Genomic DNA, 19,861 nt, shown 5'->3' on the forward strand with positions numbered 1-19,861 from the left:
CACAACAAGCGCTCTCGCTGCTTAGCGGCGCACGCAATGAGCGGTATTCTTCGGTTTTCCCAGAGACGCCTAAAAAAACTAAACGTTAGGGCACTCACCACTGAGAGGATCCTTCTGTGCCGGTTATCTCCAACACATCGTAGTCTTCTTCCAATTGAAAGTCGGAGAAGACCAGGGCGATGGTGTCACCTGGTTCGGCTAGCACTGTCCAGGTGCAGTCTGCGTTGTTGTTGTACTCCTGGGGGTAATTTGGACTAGTGATGACACCACTTTGACCACGCAGCGTGCCGCCACAGCCATCATCCGCTGTGAAGAGATAACACACAAATATAGACAAGTTTAACTTGGAATAAATCAATTTCCTTGATCTTCTGGTGGAGAAATGGCTGGAAATAGGAAAACGACAAGATGCCGTGACACGCTGTGGGGGTCTTGAGGTTTCGGGCAACACTCGCAGGCCAGTGATGCAACACACTGCAACATGGGTGTAATTAATTGAGATCTATGTAAAATTTTGTTAATTATTTAAAGTCAAAACCTATTCTACTCCTTAAAAGTGTGTTAAGGAGACAATTATATAATAAATAGGCACTTAAAGGCTGCTGTGGTAATTGAGCCCCCTGGCTCTCCCAACTTTCCTTACTGAATCAAATGCAATGTCTCTATTTTTGCTCTCTTGATGCTCAGTCTTTCTTCCTGACAGCGAGTCCGTGAGGTGAGGAAAAAGAGCCGAGCCAATTGAGGGTGAAGGCAAAGCAACAGATCCACTGACTTCCCTCCCCCTGTTTTTTTCCTATGCATCCCTCCCCTGAGAAAAGTAAGAAATCAAAACTTTTTTGACATGGAGAAAAGTTGAGTCTGGATACCTGACCTCCTTTTCAAAAATTCTATTCCATAACACCACCTAAAGAGGCATTGTCTCTGGCATGAAGTACAGAGAATGCATTAAGGACAACCGGCTGAATCTAAAAGCTGTTTTGTAGCTGCTACGTTGGAATAATTGAGAGTTTGTGCAGGTAATCAGGGACTGCAAGATATCCAGGGTGAGTTTTGGTAGAAATCATAAAGAACTGAATCGCTACATTATATTTCTCAGCAACAAGGGGGTAACATCGCTGGTTTTGAAGTAATTCAACTCACAGCTTTTTTGTTTTTTAACTATTTCCCCATCAGCGCTTTTGAAAAAAGTTGACAGCCAGTGCCAGCATTTTTGATCATTTTAATATTTTGTTGTATGAATATCTGAACATGCAATATATCACAAGAAAGAACAGACAATATGCTTTTAAACAAAAACAAACAAACAGATTCTTTTATTCTAGCTTAAAAAAAGCAACAGTTTTAGCAAAAAGCTGAGAAAATCATGTTTTTGTCAAAGACTACATCTAGAACGGATTTAACGACGATCAAAACACAGATGAGGAGATCGCGTCCATCAACACCCCAAATCTTGCACAGTCCTATTAGGGCTGGGCAATTCGACAAAAAAATAAAATCTCAATTTTTTCAGAACGATTGACCGATTTTACGATCAAGATTTTGATTTCGATATAATATATATATTTAACTAGTCAGCTTAAAAACTTAACTACAATATGATTGAAGTAACATTCTCTTTATTTACCATATGGTTAAAAAAAAAAGTTCTATTTCAAGTGCAGCACACCTGAAGTGATCAATATAATACAAATGACTAATTTGTTAAATGTCTTTGCAGAAAATATGCATTAAATATGAAGGCAAATGTTGTACAAACCTATCTTAAACATATCCTATATACTCAGAAATAATTTAAAATAAGAAAAATGCTAAATATTTCTTAGCCAAAACGTAACAGCAATAAAGAACACCAGTAATAGGCTATTATTAACACCAAATGCTTTGTAAAAACAGAAAATAACAGCAGGTTTCAGCCTGTCACCATCATGCAAACATGAAATATCAAACATACAGTAGTAGTTCTTTACAGGTCTTTGCATTCCATTATGCAATTTTTCCTGTTGTTTTTATGTTTGGGTGTTGCATTCGGGTCTTGCATCTTTTGCAGCGTTTCACCCATTAAACAGCATTCTAAAAAAAATTCAGCTTGCCTTTAATAACTTTGCTTTTTACCCATTCCACTGCCTGTGTCTCGTTTTTTCAATGCAATAACACATTTATGAGTGAACAGCCGCTTAAGGGGCCATTCACATATCGCGTCTAAAAACGCATGGAAAGCGTTTCTCCTGCCTTCCACAAGCGTTTGCGCTCCCGTGGCGTCTGTCGTTGCTATGCAATCGTGAACTGCTCTATCCACAATAACGAGGAAGTATAAGCAAAGGATTAATCCCACACAGCAATGTCCCCTATCGCGGCTTCCGGAACATATCCGCGAACGGACCCGTATCGGCGTCCACTTACGCGCAGTGAAGGATCCACAATGAAGGCGGATCGCGCACCCGCCGTGGCTCCGCGCTGCATCCGCGATTAAAACCTTACCTCCGCGGCGGGTCTGTTTGGGACCCGCAAAATGATACAACCGTTACAGTAAAGGCGCGTGCGCGTCCGTGGATCCGACATGGGTCCGCTCAGGATCCGCTGATTGACAGTAGAATTTATGGCGCCGCCCGGAGGCGGAGCTGATCCTCTGTGCGGCGCCAAAACGAATGTGACAGTCACACGGGTTTGGCGACTTGAATGCGGATCCGCCTAGGAATCTCCTGCTGTGTGGGATTAATTTCTAGCCCTTGCATTAGCTTTACTACTACATATATTTATGGAGATGAGAAATAAAAACCCACCCTGTACAGCTATGATCAGCTGTTCGGCTGAGCTTTCGATGTCGTTACGGAAAGGCCGAAGCTGATCGGTTGGTTCTTGTCACATGGCCTGCAGTGCGCTTGCGGCATTCTGAAAAGTTGAGATGTTTTCAAGACTAGTGATGTGTTCAACGTTCACAGAGCGTCACACAAGAGCAGTTAATCAGGCGCGCCATCATGAGGTCAGATCATTTTCTTCTCTTGCTGTATTGTCAACATGTCTAATTTTAACATTTGCTAACAATTTGATTCAAAATCGCGATTTCTCGATTTAAAAATAATAAAATTTGAATTAATCAAAAAAATCGCCCAACCCTAGTAAGTCCTATACCTCATCCTGGGTCGACATTTGCATTCAGAGTTTTGATTTATATTCTGTGTAATGTTGATGATCGCATTATTTTAGATATGTATCTGCTTACATATGCTAATGCTTGTTTCTGCTTCTTCCACACCTGTGTTTTGTTCAGGAGGGATTCAGTACTCTTTCAGAAGATGCGTAATAGTGCCCCCCACAACAGTGAAAACACGGAAAATGGGGTGGGGTCTCCATGCGCAAAGACTTTCACCATTGACTCTAGCTTCAGTCAATTGTCATCATTTTGTTCTAAGCAAAGGGTCTTCCCGGGGCTCTAAATTCGCAGAGTAGGAGGGGTAGTGACGCTCTCTGCAACTAAAAAAAGGTCCCATTGTCCGCTGAGGTCCGGTTGAGGAGTTACGGAATTGCCCAGCTCGCCAATCTCATATCGCATCATTTTATTAGCTGCTTATCTCCTGAACTGCAACTTTCTTTACCATGCTATTCAGCACATTTCCCACCATGTAGGTTAGGGTTAGGTGTAGGGTAGGTTTAGGGGTTAGCATTTGTTGTGAAGGACCTGCGCCTAGACATGACGATAATGCAGCCCTGATGTTTCAACTTAATTATCCCCTGCGAAGGCCTCCTTCCCTTTCCTTTCCCTATGTATAGATAAAACGTTATCAGAATTATTCCAGTTCGCATAGATCCGTGGACACAACAAATTTTTCTGTATTATGCAGATCAGACAAGTAATTTGGCAAATATCCCTTTTTAAAAAAAAAGACCAAGCCTCTGCACACATACACACTCAAACACGCAAACCTATAGACTAAACACGTAAATGAACGGCAAGAATACATTAAAGGTATTCGCTGATTGTTTTTTTGTTTTTTTCCAGTAGGAAAGGCATCATTTAAGCAGCCCCTAAAGTAATAATTAACTATTTTTACAACGGAAGTGATTCAATCAAAAACCAACTTTAGCTCGATAATAATTTTCCTATTGTCACTCTGAAGCTTCTTTGAAACAATATGCATTGTGAAAAGTGCTATATAAATGAAAATTGACTTGACTTGAGCATTGTGTAGGAAATCAGCACTGTAAAATCGACTGTGGGGCGGAGTTTGCACTGAACTAGATTGGGGGAAAATATTGCGCATGTATTTGATATGCCTATATGCCAATGGGAAGAAGCCACACCCTATTTTGGAGCTCCCACCCCCTTTTGGAAGTCCCACACTCATTTGGTGATCTCCAGGCTGCAGTTATACCCTTCTCAAAAATTCTGTCAATGCCAGGGAAAGAGTTAGTAGAGACTAGAGAGACTCTGAACAGACAAAGGTAATTCACACACATTTCTCGCATGACGAATAATGAATAATCTCGATAATGAAATCAAATAAATGCTTTAATTCATTCATTCAAATAAATGTAATCTTACGCACTACTTTATCTTTGTGTCACGGGATGCTAGATCTAACAAGCCATAACTGATGAAAACAACCGTCATTTTACCCTTCCAGTCAATTTTTGCTTTAATATTTCGCTTTAAGTTCACAACGCTGGCAAATGACCATGGTATAAGCAAGATAATCCACAGCTAGCTGTTGTTCTTCGCCTCCACGTTGTGCATTAAAATTGTTTAATGCACAGCTAGCCGTGGATTATCCCTTACATATACTGTATATAAATACAAACATTATTATATAATACTAAAATTCTCTTATTTATTTTTTAAATATGGTCTTTGTCCTCTATTGTGTGTAGAAAAAAGAAGGTCATTCATCACACTTACGGTAAAAATGTGGCATGCAAAGACATCCCTGCTCTGTAAAGCCTCTAGTTTGATAGCTACAGAAGAATTCTGAATTATGGGTGCATGCCAAGTGGATATGTTGCCTTCCAGGCAAGTAAAGGAGCAAAGAGCCTCTGTGTGAGCGAGTGAGTGACTCATAATGATAACTAGAAGCCTCTCTGGGGTAAAAGAAGGGTTAAGGGGGAAAGAGCGTGATGGGAGATTTGTTTAGAAGGCGTTTGAGTTGGCGTTCATGTGTGAGTTTGAGGAGGGAAAGACAACGTGAGAGAAAAAGTGAGTCATCACACCTACCTAGCAAGCAAAATTCTCTCTCACCAAGCAAATAAACAAACTATGTCAGAGAGAGTGCAGAGTGTGTGTGTATATGCCTCACACAGGTGAAGGAGCCTGCTTGTCACTGCTGGGTGATGAGTTCTTCTCTGACAGGCCAGCATGGGATTCATTAGCGGTGACTGGCTAATCGCATGATTTCTTTTCTATGAGTGGAAAACGGCGGGAGGACCTGGGCCCTGTCAGTCTTCTGTCGGATCCGTCACTCTTACATTTCCCCGGAGAGACACAGAGCATATGTGAGGAGAAGCCTCTGAGAGTTCTGTAACAGAGGAATGGAGAGGGGAAAAAAGCACAATGGAGGCAGGGGAGGGAGGGTTCGGAGGGAGGACCGGCTATTGGTATTCCAGCCGAGAGTTTCCTTCACACTTCAGTAGAACACGCCGATCACTGGCCTCAGCTCTGCCTCTCAGTTTGGTCGTTTGATCTTGTTGAGACTTTGTGACTTCATGTCTAAACTTCTAATATTTATAAAAGGCTTTGTGAAAAATAATTTAGTCTTTGCAAAACCTAAAAGCAAATCTAGATTTTTGCTTCATGTGCTTGCAAAAAAAGCAAATGAATAGTGTTACAGTGTAATAAATGATTACACATATGCAAGGAACACAAGACCAATCACAATGCATTATGCAAATAGATGTAAGAAAGACTACCAATCACAATTCACTACTGTTCAAAAGTTTGGGGTCAGTCATTTTTTAAGAGGTTGATACTTTTATTCAGCAAGGACACGATAAATTGATACAGTGACGCCATTTATAATGCTACAAAAGATTTCTTTTTCAAATAAATGCTGTTGTTTTGAACTTTCTATTCTGCAGAATTATTACTATTATGCAAAAATATCATGCAGTACAACTGTTTTCAAAAGTGATAATAATAATATTTTTTTGAGCACCAAATTAGCATATTAGAATGACTTCTGAAGAGATCATGTGACACTGAAGACGTAATGATGCTGAAAATTCAGCTTTGGCATCACAGGAATAAATTACATTTTAAAATATATTCAAATGGAAAACAGTTATTTAAAATTGTAATAATATTCTACAATAGTACTGTTTTGAATGAAGCCTTGAACATAAGAGATTTCTTTCAAAAACAACTTTAAAAACTTTTACCGACCTCAAACATTTGAACATATTTGAGCATAGTAGTTTGTCATTGGGCAATTCCTGCGTTATGGACGTGACATTTGCAGTCAAAACTTGAAATATAAATTCTCAGAGAATGCATTTAATACCAACATATTGAACCGTCTGTTTATATATTCATAGTCCCTTATTAAAGGAGTCCAGACATTAGAAAAATGTCCTTCTATACAATCGTTTTATATTGTAGATGAGGGAAATATACATGCGTTACGGACGTGAAAAAAAAAAGTCACCAAGTTTTAGGTGTCAAAATATTTTTTAGGAATTTATGAGGATAAAACAACGTTACGGACATGACCGCTTCGGCACAGAAGACTGCTTTAAAAACTTTCATAGAGACCTCAAGCGGGAATTTAAACCACCACATATGGGATACCAGTATGGTAAGACTGCAGAAATAATCAACCTTATACTAAACTTTATATAATTTTATACCCTGTAGGTCTATTGCAAATGGTTATGGATTATTTCTCATGTTGACAAGTGTGTGTGCGTTGTTCAAGAATCAATTTAGAGATATTTTCACCACTTCTGACAAGTGTGCAAAGTTTAATGAGTTTTCGAGCATGTTTAGGCCCATTTATTTCGGAGAAGAAGAAGAATTGACTGAGCAATTACAATAGGTGCTCGGGCTCTAATAAACTAGAGTATAATCATTCAGTGTCAAAAAAAACCAACAAAAAAACAATCAAAACACCCCCATTTTCTGACAGCTACTATATGTAACAGAATTTTAGCTTAAATCAATCAGTTTTCTTAATAAGCTCAAGCAGACCTTTGAACTGCCCAAGGAAGTCTTTTATATCAAAGTGACTTGTTCAATTGGCTTGGATAAACGGATGATGTGTGATGCATAAAGATCTAAGCCCCTACAAAAGATGGTCTGCTTGTGTTTCATGTCTCTTCATACTGCCTTCCTCGGGCTCTGCGGCTGCCATGGTAACACAGCAGCGAGTGGTGTGCAGCGGCACCCTGAGACCCGAGAGCCAGCACTGATAGAGAACAACAACAGGCAAAAGAAGAGGGAAAGGAAAGGATTTTGGAGGAAGAACAAATCCAACCAGTCCGTGCAATTTCAACTTTTCGGTTTTCTCTTATCTTCCTTCTGGAACAATCATCCCATTCAGTGTGCCATAGAGGAGGCTGGCATGCCAACAGCCCGCCATTTTGATGTTTTGAATACAGAATGTTGAATGTACTCTCACAGCGCAAGTAAAAGAGGGGGTTGGAGAGGGATGTGAGGATATAGACTGTGTGGAGAGGCTTAGAGGCCAGAGATCTGAATGTATATATTCATTTTGGGATAGTATTATTGATGTATATAAATGTAGACATCTAAGCTTATTAGATCAAATATTTATAATATGCTCTACAGGAAGTTTAAAAGAAGAGGCCTAGAAGACAAGCACTAATGAGGACAGAGAAGCGAGATGGCTCCTGGAGCCTTTCTGACACTGTGCGACTCCTTTAAGGGAAATGACCCAACCTCCTGCCACCCAGAGCCAGAGAGGAGGCTGTATGCTGTCGGCTACAAAGACCTCTGATTTGCTGTTTTCTCTACATGTGTACAGACCAGAACTCCGTTTGGAGTCGGTCGCATGGTTAATTCATCTGAAAACCATTCAAATGGGAGAAAGATAAAAGATAAAGGATTATAAAGGATACAGAGTAGATATGATTTCCAACCCAATTGGAAATATATAATGGCAACGTAGTGCCACGTTAAAATAATTAGGGATGCAAGATACCGCTCGTGTACTCGTACTAATTAAAATGCTCCGATACCAACAACCGATAACACGCAGAGTGTACAGTACAGTGCTTGTGACAAAGAAACACAGACAACAGAGCAAACAGAGAGCAGAATCGACAGAACGAAACGCTGAGTGGATTGAGCGTGCAGAGGCACAGACGTGCAAGCCTGTTGATCGCATCCCTTTTTTACAGACATTGCTGGAAAGTTTTTAGTTCGGTCGGATATGGCAATAGCAAAGAAAGTAAAACAAGGAGCATATTACTAACTTTAACTGGTAAAGAGAGAGAGCGAGAGCTGATCGGCACATGTGACATTTGGAGTAAAACTAAATCGTATGTGCAAGTAAAAAAAGTGTTAGATGATTCATGTATGATGAGTGGTTCCCTACATTATTACAGGAAGATGGTACAGTAAACGCATGATGCTTTCAAGAAGTTTTTTTGTGCGCAAACATCTGAAGCACGCGCCCAGAAAGCTGCCTCTCAGACAGCATGCAAATAGCCTATTAAATCAAGTTCTCTTTCATGTTACATAGTTATGTCTTAAATAAACAAACGGTTAAAAATAAGATGGAGAACAGTGAAAGTAACAGTAGCTTATACAATACATTTAACAATCATAATTAGGCATGAAAATAACTGAAGGAAATATCTATTTGCTAAGCCAACTGATTTGATTCATATTCTTTTGGTTTTTTTTACCCAATATTTTTAAAAATTAAAAATGCAATGAAAATACAGGCATTGGTACTTGGTATCGGCAAGTACTAAAAATGAAAGTTAACGGTATCGGACTCGTTCTGGAAAAAGTGGTATCGGTGTTTCCCTGAAAATAATGATAAAAAAGATTTTGAGGAAAAAAATCATATCATTAAGAGAATAAATTTGCAATGTTTTGATAATACAGGAAAAATCTTGAGAATAATATTGTATATTAAATGATTAAAGGTTACTTTGTCACATAAACTTTAATCTTGTAGAGATTACGACTTTATTCTCTCATACTTTTTTTTTTTTTTATTTAATGTGGCATTAAAATGCTGTTGTGAACACTTAAAAAAAAAAAAAACCTTAAAAGCATAATAACCCTTAAAAAAGAACATTAAAAATCAAATAAAACACAATAAATAGAAATAGATAAAATGGTTACCACCCAGAAGTTACACCCAGAAGAAATAAAATGATAAAATTACCACATTGTACCTTTCTGCAAAAAAAGTAATAAAAATGCTGCACAATTCTGCATGTGAATTGTTAAAATTAAGAGAAAGCATTGGCAAGAAGGGGTCTCTTTCTGGCATTGCGTGCCTGAGCATGTGTGTCTTTACATGGGCTTCCTGTCCCCCAGCCCGGGCACAGATGGCCCTGGTTCATACTGGCCTGCGAGAACACAGTCACACTCGATCTGGAGACCACAGCTACAGTGCATTGCACTCGCATATGTCTAATACATTATACATGCTATTATCTGTGGAGTACTTTGTCATTGTTTTATTAACTGCAAGTCCTGTGCATGTTTTTATGAGACTGTCATGAATATGTGAATATGCCTCTCATAAAATAAAAGCATGCATACACAGAGTTCATTTATGCATATTTATGAGCCTGTGCTTTGCGTCAATCTGACTGGACTTAAGATGTCAATGGGGGCTCACATCGTGTTAATATTTGGCCTCGAACTGTCAGCATGTTTTCAGAGTATCATGGCGGAGAGCATTTGGATATTCCTGTCCCCCAGGCAACAGCTACCATGCTACCACGTGACCCCGCTGTCTTACACAACACGGCTTTCACACGTCGGCAGGTATCACCTCGGGGGTCTCTACTGCGTCTCATCCAGGAAAAATAGAACTGTGCAACCAACCTGCTACTAAACGCTGGGATATCTGTCAGCCCTGATAAAGATGCTTGGTAACCTTTTCTTGAGTCTCTCTTCAGGAGGTTCAGTCCCACCTTGCCCATATGGAGCCCCCAGACTCACCTCGGCAGTACGGCAGGGGGAAGTCCCAGGCAGCGGTGCCGGAGGAAGTGGCCAGGCAGGAGAGCACGGTGTGGCCCTCCAGCACATAACCCAGGTTGCAGCTGTAGCGGATCTTGTCCCCGATGTTGAAAGTAGAGCCTTGCTGCATGCCGTTGAGCAGCTGGCCTGGATTTCCACAGGTGTAGCTTGGAAGGGCTAAAATGAGAGAATGAAACAAAGAAAAATGTTTTAAACTGTTTTGCATATAGCATACTACCTGAGAGAGAAATCCATTGAGATTTGTCATGTTAAAAAGATACTGCTGTTTAATTATATTATCTAAACTTCATGTGCTCCATCTGAAATATTTTAAAATATTTTACACGTTTAACAAATAATTTTAAAATATGTAAAAATTTAATAAATGAACTGTAAATAATATTTAAAAATATTACTGTTTTTACTGCATTTTCATCAAATAAAAGCAGCTTTTGTGAGCATTGTGAGCAGAAGAGACTTCTTTCAAAAAGTACCCACCACAAACTTTTAAACAGTATGTATGCGCATACACATCCTGAACTATTATTATTATATTTTAATCTTTAAACATATTTACAATACAGAATTAGGGTTTCAATTTGTAGTAATAGCATGAAGTGATATATCTATAATGTAATGTCGTAACACCTAAAATGGTGGAAAATTGCTAGGATATTATGGCGAATAATACAAAGCATTACTGAAATGTTCATACTGTAATGTTTAGTCCATTTACAGTAATGCAACACATCACAAACCATTGTGACTGACCATTTTGATAAAAACTCATTTTCAAGTTTCAAAACATTTACATTATATCAATGTATACAAGATATATTGACAACGCAGCACCTTAAAGTCTCATGTCAGTTCTCTAGGCGGTCATTTTGGGGAAACGAAATCTGCAAAGTTGGAACTCTTCAAAAACATGTCAAATCACCAGTCTTGACAATAACAGCATCAGAATTGTTTGTTCTTTAGCTCAGAAGGCTTAATGACATAAAATAAAAATAGTCAAAACATTTTAATTTCTAGAACAATAGACAATGATAGAAAGAACGACTGATAAACTGAAACGGAACAATAGATAGATAGATAGATAGATAGATAGATAGATAGATTGATAGATTGATAGATTGATAGATAGAGTAAGCGATCATGTCTCTTCAGAAAATTTGGACTACACTGCTCAGTTCATATGGATTTGTTTTACAATCTCTTTATGAACTTTTTGAAGCATCAAAATGTAGTTGCGTAGACTGTCAATGGAGGTACAGAAATCTCTCCGAATTTTTTAAAAATATCTGGGTCACTGACAAATAAGGTTTTTAAAAGTGTAAAAAAAAACATATACAAGATAAAAGGAATTTTTAAGTCTTATTAATTGTTTAAGGATTAGTTCACTTGCAAATAAAATTTTCATGATAATTTACTCACCCCCATGTCATCCAAGATTTTCATGTCTTTCTTTCTTCAGTCGAAAAGAAATTAAGGTTACGCTGTATGTCCTACGCCTTCCCTATTCTACTTACGGAATGAATGCAGCGCCAGTTCTATTTTTCCGTAAGTAAAATAGGGAATGCGTAGGACATACAGTGTAATCTTTTTGAAAAATATGAAAGTGTGATTTTGGCGGAAGCACTCGTAAGGCGATCATTTGTTTATATAAAGCATATACAGTTGTATTTTTTTCGTTTCGCTAGATAAGACCCTTATTCCTCATCTGGTATCGTTTAAAGCCCTTTGAAGCTGCACTGAAACTGTAATTTTGACCTTCAACCATCTGGAGGCCATTGAAGTCCACTATAAGGAGAATAATCCTGGAATGTTCTCATCAAAAACCTTAATTTCTTTTCGACTGAAGAAAGAAAGACATGAACATCTTGGATGACATGGGGGTGAGTAAATTATCAGGAAAATTTTAACTAATCCTTTAACAATGAGATTATGTGGTTTTTATAATCAATTAAAACTGCTTTTGTCATTTTTTAGAAGATGGACAAAGTTTGTCACCAAAAAAGTAATTCGGTTTAACCAAAATTTCGGTTTTACCGAATGATACTTTTGGTTATACCGAATGACGATATTTTCAAATAATTCTAACAGGCTGATATCTAGCTAGTTAGCTTGCTAGCTAGCTAGCAAAAGGACAATCAGACATTTTGTTTTTTTAAAACAAATTTTTAAAACATTACAACATGTTTTATAGCAGTTGAACCAAATGACCTCATGTTTCAGGACGACCATGTGGTCCTTTGCAGGTGTCTGAATGATGTCACATCCTGTCACTTGATACTGACCGCATGAATTGATCCAAAATGGTCCTTTTATATTGGTTACTCCGAATGACATCAATGAAATTCATTTTTCTCGTAACAAAGCAACTACTTCTACACATAATTTTAATACCATTTTGCATTATGTTGATATATGATGTTGTAAAATCATGCCAGAATAAAAAAATATATACATTTATTACACTTTTAAAGATATTTTGATCATAAATGAAAGGGTTGTATTGGCCTTTGGATGGTTAAACCGAATGACCTTTTGACACTTTAAAATCTTTAAAATACCTTTATATGTAGCAAAATATAATTAAAACCTTTTGGATTCAATAAAAGAGATATGTGATACCTTACATACTTTGGATGTCATATCTTTGTTTTTATTATTATTAAGGCCAAAAAAAATGACCCGTCAAGTCATTGACCCATCTTCATTTGTGTTCCGAAGATGAACGAAAATCTTACGGGTTTGGAACGACATGAAGGTTAGTAAATGATGAAAGAATTTTCATTTTTGGGGTGAACTAACCCTCTGAGTCAATTTACTGTTAATGATCTGTTTTGAATGAGAAAGCTATGCTAATGCAATTTAATGTGTGGGTATACAAGCGTATACACAAAGTATTGAGCATCCTGGAAGCTCTCCTAATGGCAATGACCTGTTAGCAGGGATAGTGCACTGCAGTGGGGAAATCTGTCTCAGTAGTGCAGGGAAACAGAGAAACAGCAGCAAGAGAGATAGGTGAGCTGACTGCTGATTACATCAGCACTGATTAGGAGAGCAGTTTCATCACTGCACATGTGAGAGCATGTGAGAGCAAGACGTTTGGTGTGCACACACACACATACACATATTTATCAGCACGCATATTAATGAACAGTAATGCAGGTGAGAGAAAGATACACTTGAGATTGTGTGATTTTAACCAGGACTGAGCCGAGTGCTCCCTTAACCATTAATTAACTTGAATGAACAAGTGGCATACTGTATAAGCTAGAATGCTAACTAGATTCACCCATCACTGGTCCAACAGAACTGTTTAAATGAAGAAAAACCCTCCACTTACTCATTCCGATTTTGCATATACATAAATCATAAATGCATAACAGTTCTCTCTCTCTTAAAAAGAAATCCCTTCTGGCATTGCGAGACTTTAAGTATTCTGCACAGATCCTGGATGTTCCCTCATACAATGTTCTCCCCATGGCCCCACTGCATTTGTCATCTCCAGTCTATAACTCACAAGACTGACTGTGCCACCCTTGCAGTTTGACTGCTTTAACCATTTTAAGGGTCGCTATATCCTGCCCGAGTGCTGAAACAGCAAGAGATGGTTCTCGTGTTACGTCTGCATCTATGACCCTCACTCTATTTCTCTTCCTTTGTCTCCATTTCCACTGAACCAGAGAGAGAGAGAGAGATAAAATAAAGAGAGAGGAATATTGGAGCAAATGCTGTTCATGTAACCTGGTGAGGAATGGGATTCAATTCTAATTTTTCCAACACCTTTTTTTTTTTTCTTTTCTTCCATCTTTAATAAAAAATATAATTTAAGGACAAAATCTGGTCCACTGTACAGCTCATTCTAGTCAGAGACACCATCTGACTGACATGTACAGCAACCAGTTGCAGATATGTGCTTCTTAGTCTGGCATTTAAAAAAATAATCAAATAATGACAAGAAATATATTATTACTCTTAGGGCTGTCAAACTTAACGCGTTAACACGTTGTTTTTTTTGTTTGTTTGTTTTTTTGTTTGTTTTAGTTTAACGCATTAAAAATATTTAACGCAATTAACGCAGCATGGCTAGCGTTACATTATGATCTCTTATTCACGCAAATTCTTTTAAACCATTCAAGTGCCACAAGACAAACAATTAATTACAGGAAAAAAATGTGTGATTATTATTATTATTTTTTTTTTTAATCGACTCACAGCCCTAATTATTCTATTACCTTTAAATAAGAAAATATCCACTACCATTCAAAATATTAGGATCAGTAAGTCAGATTGGGGATCTATTCAGCAAAGATAAAGACATTTATAATGGTACAAAATCATAGTTTTCACTAAAATATTATGCATCACAATTGTTTTCAACATTAATATTAATAAGTGCTTCCTGAGGACCAAATCAGCAAATTAGAATGATTAGAATGAAATTCTGAAGGATCATGTGACAGTGAAGATTCTACTTTGCCACCACAGGAATAAATCATAAAATCATAAAAAGGTGTTTTCTTTACCAAGAAAGTGGCAAGATGAAAACCACTTTTTTCTGTTTCAAACTTTCACATTGCATGTTTTGGTTATAAAATCATTAAAAATTCAAATCTACATTTTTTTTTGAAAAGGTTTGTTATAAAAACATATTATTTTTTCCCAAAATGCAATAAGTCCATGACACATTTTTTTTTTTTTTTTTTTTTTTTCAAAATGCAATTAATCCATCAATATAAAATGTATTTGTCATATTGAAAATACAGAGCAAAGTAAGCTGATTCACATATATGACAGCCTCTGAATTTTGTCAATACTAATCTTATATCCAGTCATTTTACTAAAAATATTCAGCCGTCGCTCCCAAAATGAATCATCTTGTTAATGTTAAAAATGAATTATGTCTCCGTTTGTCATTACCGATTAAAAAGTATCTGGCGTCACTGCACGGTTAAAATAAACATATTTGCCGAGTACACTGGTATTAAAAACGGATTTTAAAAACTGTCCATGATTCAGTTTTGTGGACCGTGACAGAAGTTTGATGCTGTCGTGGAATAAGCAACACCTGACTCGAGTGCCTCATCTTCTTAATCTCCTCACGTAAATTATTACATTTCAGTAACTTACGTTTCTTACCCACCGCAGAAACCACCACAGGTTCATCAATGCCGTCAAAATTATGAATTTTTCTGTTTTTGTTGATCACAAAGTAAGGAAAACTAGGAAGCCGGCTGTATTCAGAGCGCCGCCATTACTGTTTAGTGCGTGGAATGGTGCGCTGTGATTGGTTGAGTGGATATATCGTGTTCTGCAGAGAAAACAGACTGGCGTTTGTCGTGTTTTGGAAAGAAAGGGAGAAAACATGACAGAATAACACGACGGATATCGCATTTTGCGCAAAATTAATAAATGACTTTTCGATACCGACTAGATACAATGCTGATTTTGGCAGAAACAAAATTATATATATACATATACATATAAAATATGAAGAGTTTGGTTTCTAAAACACGATAAACGCCATTTTTATAAAAAAAAATGTTTACGCCAAAATCAGCAATGTATCTGGTCGGTATCGAAAAGTCATTATATATATATTAACATAGTAGTTATTTAATACTGTAATAATACTATAATAATAATAATAATAATTAATATATAATTACAATAATAATAATTTTTTTATCAAATCATCTAATCCTTGTTAAGCATATTTTTTTTTAAATTCAAAAACATTTTTAAAAAATCTTACCGAACCCAAACTTATGTAGATGTATGAATAAATGTATCCATCCAAAACTTATAAATATACTATTATTACATATTAGTAGAAATATGATTATTTCTGTTATTACTCTTGTACATGCTATTAATGCCTCACACTAAACTTTGCTAAATTCAATGTTTATATTCTTCTCAAAATCGCTCCGAACAGCAACCCAATACATCTAAAGATGGACCTCAAGACAGGACGGAAAAGGCAAGGTGAATAAACAGTTTGCATGTGTTTGCAACTATCAAAACACGAGTAAACTGCCTACCATGCAATATATCCACAGCAGATTCTAGAGAACTGATTTTATGCTGATGAGGATTGATTTGTTTTACCAGCACAAAATGACTGAAGCAGCAACAGACATAAATGATAAGTGATTTGCAACAGCGAGAGAGCAACACCACATACAAAAAGGAAAACGTATAGTTACCTAGAAAGCTCTGACTGTCTGTGACTTATACTGTCACATTAACTAGCACGTATAGGCTAGAGGTTATGAAAGTTGCATGTTCAAGCACATCAAAATGAATATGAAAGCTCTGGCACCATCCGCTCTGACACGCCTACCACTCTCCATAGTCTATACTTTAAAAGTGACATTGTGAAATTGATCCCAACACACTAGCACATTAGCTCAATAAGCAGTTTCTGCTTTGTTGAGCAACGATTCAATCAATGCCTCACTGCGCGCACAATTACCAGGCAACTGCAGTGAACACTCATCACCCCCTGCACACAACGGGCAAGCCATGCAATCTTTTGCAAATCCCACAATTCCTTCTATATTGGACAAGAGTATTATGAACTTCCAAATACAGAGAAAAAACACACAAGCATGAGTTCCACCTGAAAGACAACTGCTTAGCTGTGCATGTCATAAAATAGACTTTTGAGACAGGTTTTTATTTGTCTCTCTGGTCTTTTATGCTTCACCAGGTACTTTCTGTGAGACTATTAAAGGGTTAGTTCACCCCAAAATCCACAATGAGGTTCATTCTCATGTTACGCAGCACATTTGAGCTTCCGCAAGAGGTTTGTTCTCGTGCGTCAAGCAGGTTTGGTTGAGCATCTGTTTATGTTCACTGATCAATGTTTATATGTGAGTAAAAGCCTAAATTCAATCTGTTCATCATAAAAAGTGATCGAGTCTCTTCAGAAAATTTGGACTAAACCGCTCGATTCGAATGGATTAGTTTTCCGATCCCTTTGTGACTTTTTGAAGCGTCAAAGATCAAGTTGCAAAGGCAGTCTATGGATGTACAGAAAGCTCTGAGATTTAATCAAAAGGATCTTCATTTGTGTTTCGAAGATGAACGAAAGTCTTACAGGTTTGGAATGACATTAGGGTGAGTAATTAATAACAGAATTTTCAATTTTGGCTGAACTAATCTTTTAAAACTGATGTCCACGATTTTTGGCCCTCTAGCGGTTAATAAACAGAACTGCACGCATCTTGCGGAAGAACATTGTAGCCGGAGCTACTTTTCTCCGTGTATGTCTAGGGGTGGACAATAATTCAATATCAATATATATCGCGATATAATTTTTTTCGATAACGGTGATATGATTTTTAAACACATTTCCGGTATTTCGATATATACATTACAGCATCACTGACTTGAGGCGCAGCCGTTAGAAAGAGCAGAACGCGATTGGCTATTTGCGTGATGACGTACACCACAGAGACATGCAGCCACCAGCCTGCCAGTGCTCAACAGTTGTACGCTAAGATCAAACGCGAATGCGGCAAGTTTTACAAAATGAGTACACCTGATGCAAATGCGACGGAACAAGCTTCCACAACTTGATGAAAATATGTGTGCATAACTACACCGTGCTGGTTAATGTTTGGTGCAGGAGAATGTGTGAAATAAAAACTTTAAACACGGATACTTTGTTCTGTATGAACTATGTGTCACGTGGCTAGTGTTATTAAACTCATCGCGGAGCTCCGCGCTGAAACCAAGCATATGCGCGCTCCGCCTGTATATCATAAAAACAATCGTATTTTTCATGTGTTCGTATTCAAACTCCAGTTCTGACCGCGAGCAAAATACAAACAACACACGTGCTGTGCTGAGGTAAACAGCCTACGGCTTGCGTATTTGAACGCAGCTAGAGCAGGCAGAGGTGAATGAACAGCACTTGTGTGACATTTGAATTCTCCGCTGTAATGTGATCTCATGCAAACATATTTTCCATTTGTGCTGGTAGATTACAGCAAAACAATCCACTTCCGAGAAAAGTGATGCTTCCTCATGCATAGAACTGCAATTATAATCTTATGCATACTACAGCGCAGTGATTGGATTAAATGAGCCTTATGTCATGAATATATATGTCGAGATTCACTCGAAACGGTCTACGTCAGCATGTTCACCCATGCCCATACTTGGGTTGAAAGTACACGATTACGTCAGATTTTGTGACGTTGCTCCGACTCAGCTTTTCAAACAGGAAGACAGAAATCGCTATGAAAAATGCAAAAAATAACTATTTTTCACTTATGAATAACATTGAGTACCTTTAGTGTTTTCAATGATGTGCAGCCTATACATATCTGTTTACATCTCAAAAAAAGTGTTTTGGGGTTTCATGACCCTTTAAGAATAATAAAATCAGCCTACGTTATAGTTTAATGTTAAAGATATTAATATTACTAAAGTGAGTGACTCTTATGTTTATTTTTATGTTTGTAGAAGGCTAAATGCAAATAAAAGCTGAACATAAATTTATTTGTATGGTTTTTATTTCTAAAATATTATATAGTTTTATAGGAAGAGATTTCATAGATTTGGCAAATTAATTTTTCAGACGTTTGTAGGTACAGACATCCGTTGTGGCCGTTCTTGGCAGTTTTTCTGAGGCTATTATATAGTTCATATCGATATCGGAATTATATCGTATCGACCGAAATTAAGAATTATATCGTGATATAAATTTTGGCCATATCGTCCAGCCCTATGTATGTCTATGGCGAGTCACGCAGTTACTGTGATACTCTGTGGCGAGTCCTACCAGTCTGAAATAGTTAGAATATAAACACTTATTATAAGTGTACCATAATGACTCAGGATAAGACAAAAACACGGTTTGGAAAATGGATTCATGTTGTATATTCTCATTATATAATTTTTGTAAATTTTTAACACAAAAAAAGTTGCGAACTGCAGCTTTAAGCACAAAAAATATAAAGTCAAAATCAATATTTTTTGTCGTCATCATGCTGCTCCAAACCTGTATTATTTCTTCTGTGAAACACATAAGGTTTCAGTGTTTTTTGTCCATACAATCAAAGTGAATGGGATCCAATGTTGTTTGGATGCCATCGTTCTTCAAAATATCATCTTTTGTGATTCTTCATTGTTTTCCCTCTTTCTTACATCAGACTAAAAGACAATAAAATGAAATGCATACTTTTTGTCAAAGACATAAATGTGTATTTTTGTTAATGCCCTAGAGGGAAAAAAAGCTGTTAAAATTAAGCATCAGAATGCAATTATGTTCAGCTGATTCTATAAATAGATCCAGACAGTGGAACTTTTTTTAAAGACATTTGAATTCTTCTTTTGAGGTAAAACCTACTGGGATTTTTTTACATGATATTTTGGCATACAACAAAAAATAAATAAATAAATAAAATCCCATTGCTCATAAATCAGCAGGATGTGCAGTTACAAGCTATATTTAATCTAAAAATACTTTAAACCGTAACCTCTCCTCACCCTCGACCCCCAATTCTCAACTCTTCTACTGAGAACATGTGCATAAACTACAATGAAAACACATTTACTAAAAAAATTCCTCGATGCGCATCAAAAAAGACGTGACTTTGTGATGGGACGGCATAACTGGACCAACCGGCAGATTGATCTCATTGCATAGCATATGAAATTCTGTTTTGTTTGTTCTGAAAT

General features: G+C 37.2%; 1 protein-coding gene across 5 annotated transcripts in view; it reads right to left on the reverse strand.

Annotated features, from left to right (window-relative positions):
* csmd2 (CUB and Sushi multiple domains 2) overlaps nucleotides 1-19,861 on the reverse strand; it is a 320,658-nt gene that overhangs the window by 212,422 nt on the left and 88,375 nt on the right. For all 5 annotated transcript variants that reach the window (XR_007186350.1, XM_048201499.1, XM_048201498.1 and 2 more), the window contains 2 exons: nucleotides 10,136-10,330; nucleotides 99-306 (listed from right to left, as the gene is read on the reverse strand). Coding sequence is in view for 4 of the 5 variants with exons in the window: in XM_048201499.1 (XP_048057456.1) it covers nucleotides 99-306; nucleotides 10,136-10,330 (403 nt within the window). In the remaining variant the exon portion in view is untranslated. The remainder of the gene's footprint in view (nucleotides 1-98; nucleotides 307-10,135; nucleotides 10,331-19,861) is intronic.

The sequence above is a fragment of the Megalobrama amblycephala genome, linkage group LG9 (genome assembly GCF_018812025.1).
Source record: "Megalobrama amblycephala isolate DHTTF-2021 linkage group LG9, ASM1881202v1, whole genome shotgun sequence".
Classification (NCBI taxonomy): Eukaryota; Metazoa; Chordata; class Actinopteri; order Cypriniformes; family Xenocyprididae; genus Megalobrama; species Megalobrama amblycephala.